The 1,240-nt window shown below is 42.6% G+C and overlaps 1 protein-coding gene across 4 annotated transcripts in view; it reads left to right on the top strand.

Moving 5' to 3' along the window:
• Positions 1-1,240, top strand: part of TMEM116 (transmembrane protein 116) — an 83,738-nt gene that overhangs the window by 23,198 nt on the left and 59,300 nt on the right. For 3 of the 4 annotated variants that reach the window (XM_011997895.1, XM_011997894.1, XM_011997892.1), the window contains one exon: positions 722-785. The exons of the other annotated variant lie outside the window; for it this stretch is intronic. In XM_011997895.1, coding sequence (XP_011853285.1) covers positions 722-785 — 64 coding nt within the window. The remainder of the gene's footprint in view (positions 1-721; positions 786-1,240) is intronic. 4 annotated transcript variants of the gene reach the window in all.

Below are 1,240 nucleotides of genomic sequence, written 5' to 3'. Positions count from 1 at the left end.
ATGCCTGTAATCCCAGCATTTTTGGAGGCCAAGGCAGGAGGATGACCTGAGCCCAGGAGTTTGAGACCAGCCTGGGCAACATAGTGAGACCCTGTCTCTACAAAAAATTTTTAAAAAATGAGCTGGGCATGGTAGCAGATGCCCGTAGTTCCAGCTACTCAGGAGACTGAGGTGGGAAGATCACTTTAGCCCAGGAGTTGGAGGCTGCAGTGAGCTGTGATTATACCACTGTACTCTAGCCTGGGTGACAGAAGGAGACCCTGTCTCTAAAAATAAAAATAAAAATAAAAAAATATGTGCAGGGCTGGGCATGGTGGCTCATACTTGCAATCTCAGTGCTTGAGAGGCCAAAGTGGGAAGATCCCATGAGGCCAGGAGTTTGAGACCAGCCTGGGCAACATAGCAAGATCCTGCCTCTACAAAAAATAAAATAATTAGCCAGTTGTGGTGATGCACACCTCTAGTCCTAGCTATTAAGGAGGCTGAGACAGGAGGATCACTGGGGCCCAGGAGTTCAAGGTTACGTTGAGCTATAATGGCACCACTGCACTCCATCCTGGCTGACATAGCAAGACCCCGTGTCTAAAAATTTTTTTTAATGCAGTTTATTTTATATCAATCATGCCAATAAAACTGTAAAAAAAAATCCCAAAATTAATAACAAAAACCATGGCACTCCATTGTCCTGCTTTAATGATCAGTCATCTTCTAAATCTCTCAGTGTTATAGGTTCAAGTTCACTTATTGCCTATGCTGTATTCCAGAATATACAGAAATCTCCAGAGGTGAGTGATTTCTCTTTGTGTTGGATTTGAACTTTTTAGTGACTTAGTCTCCAAAACAAATAACAGATGTTACCTATAAATGGTGAAATAATTCTATGAATTACTTTTAAATTTGTCATGATGATACAATGAGATATTTTTGGCTTGGTCAATAGAGCTCCCTTTTCTTCTAGGTAATTATTTTAGCTATAACTTCGAATTCTGAGAGATTAACATTTTTTTTTTTTTTTTTTTTACAGGCTGGAGTGCAGTGGCCAGATCTCAGCTCACTGCAAGCTCCACCTCCCGGGTTCATGCCATTCTCCTGCCTCAGCCTCCCGAGTAGCTGGGACTACAGGCGCCTGCCACCATGCCTGGCTAATTTTCTGTATTTTTAGTAGAGATGGGGTTTCAGCACATTGGCTAAACTGGTCTTGAACTCATGGCCTCAAGTTATCTGCCCACCTCAGCCTCCT

Source organism: Mandrillus leucophaeus, unplaced genomic scaffold (assembly GCF_000951045.1).
Source record: "Mandrillus leucophaeus isolate KB7577 unplaced genomic scaffold, Mleu.le_1.0 Scaffold55, whole genome shotgun sequence".
Taxonomy (NCBI): domain Eukaryota; kingdom Metazoa; phylum Chordata; class Mammalia; order Primates; family Cercopithecidae; genus Mandrillus; species Mandrillus leucophaeus.
This window is presented reverse-complemented; position numbering and strand designations above follow the sequence as displayed.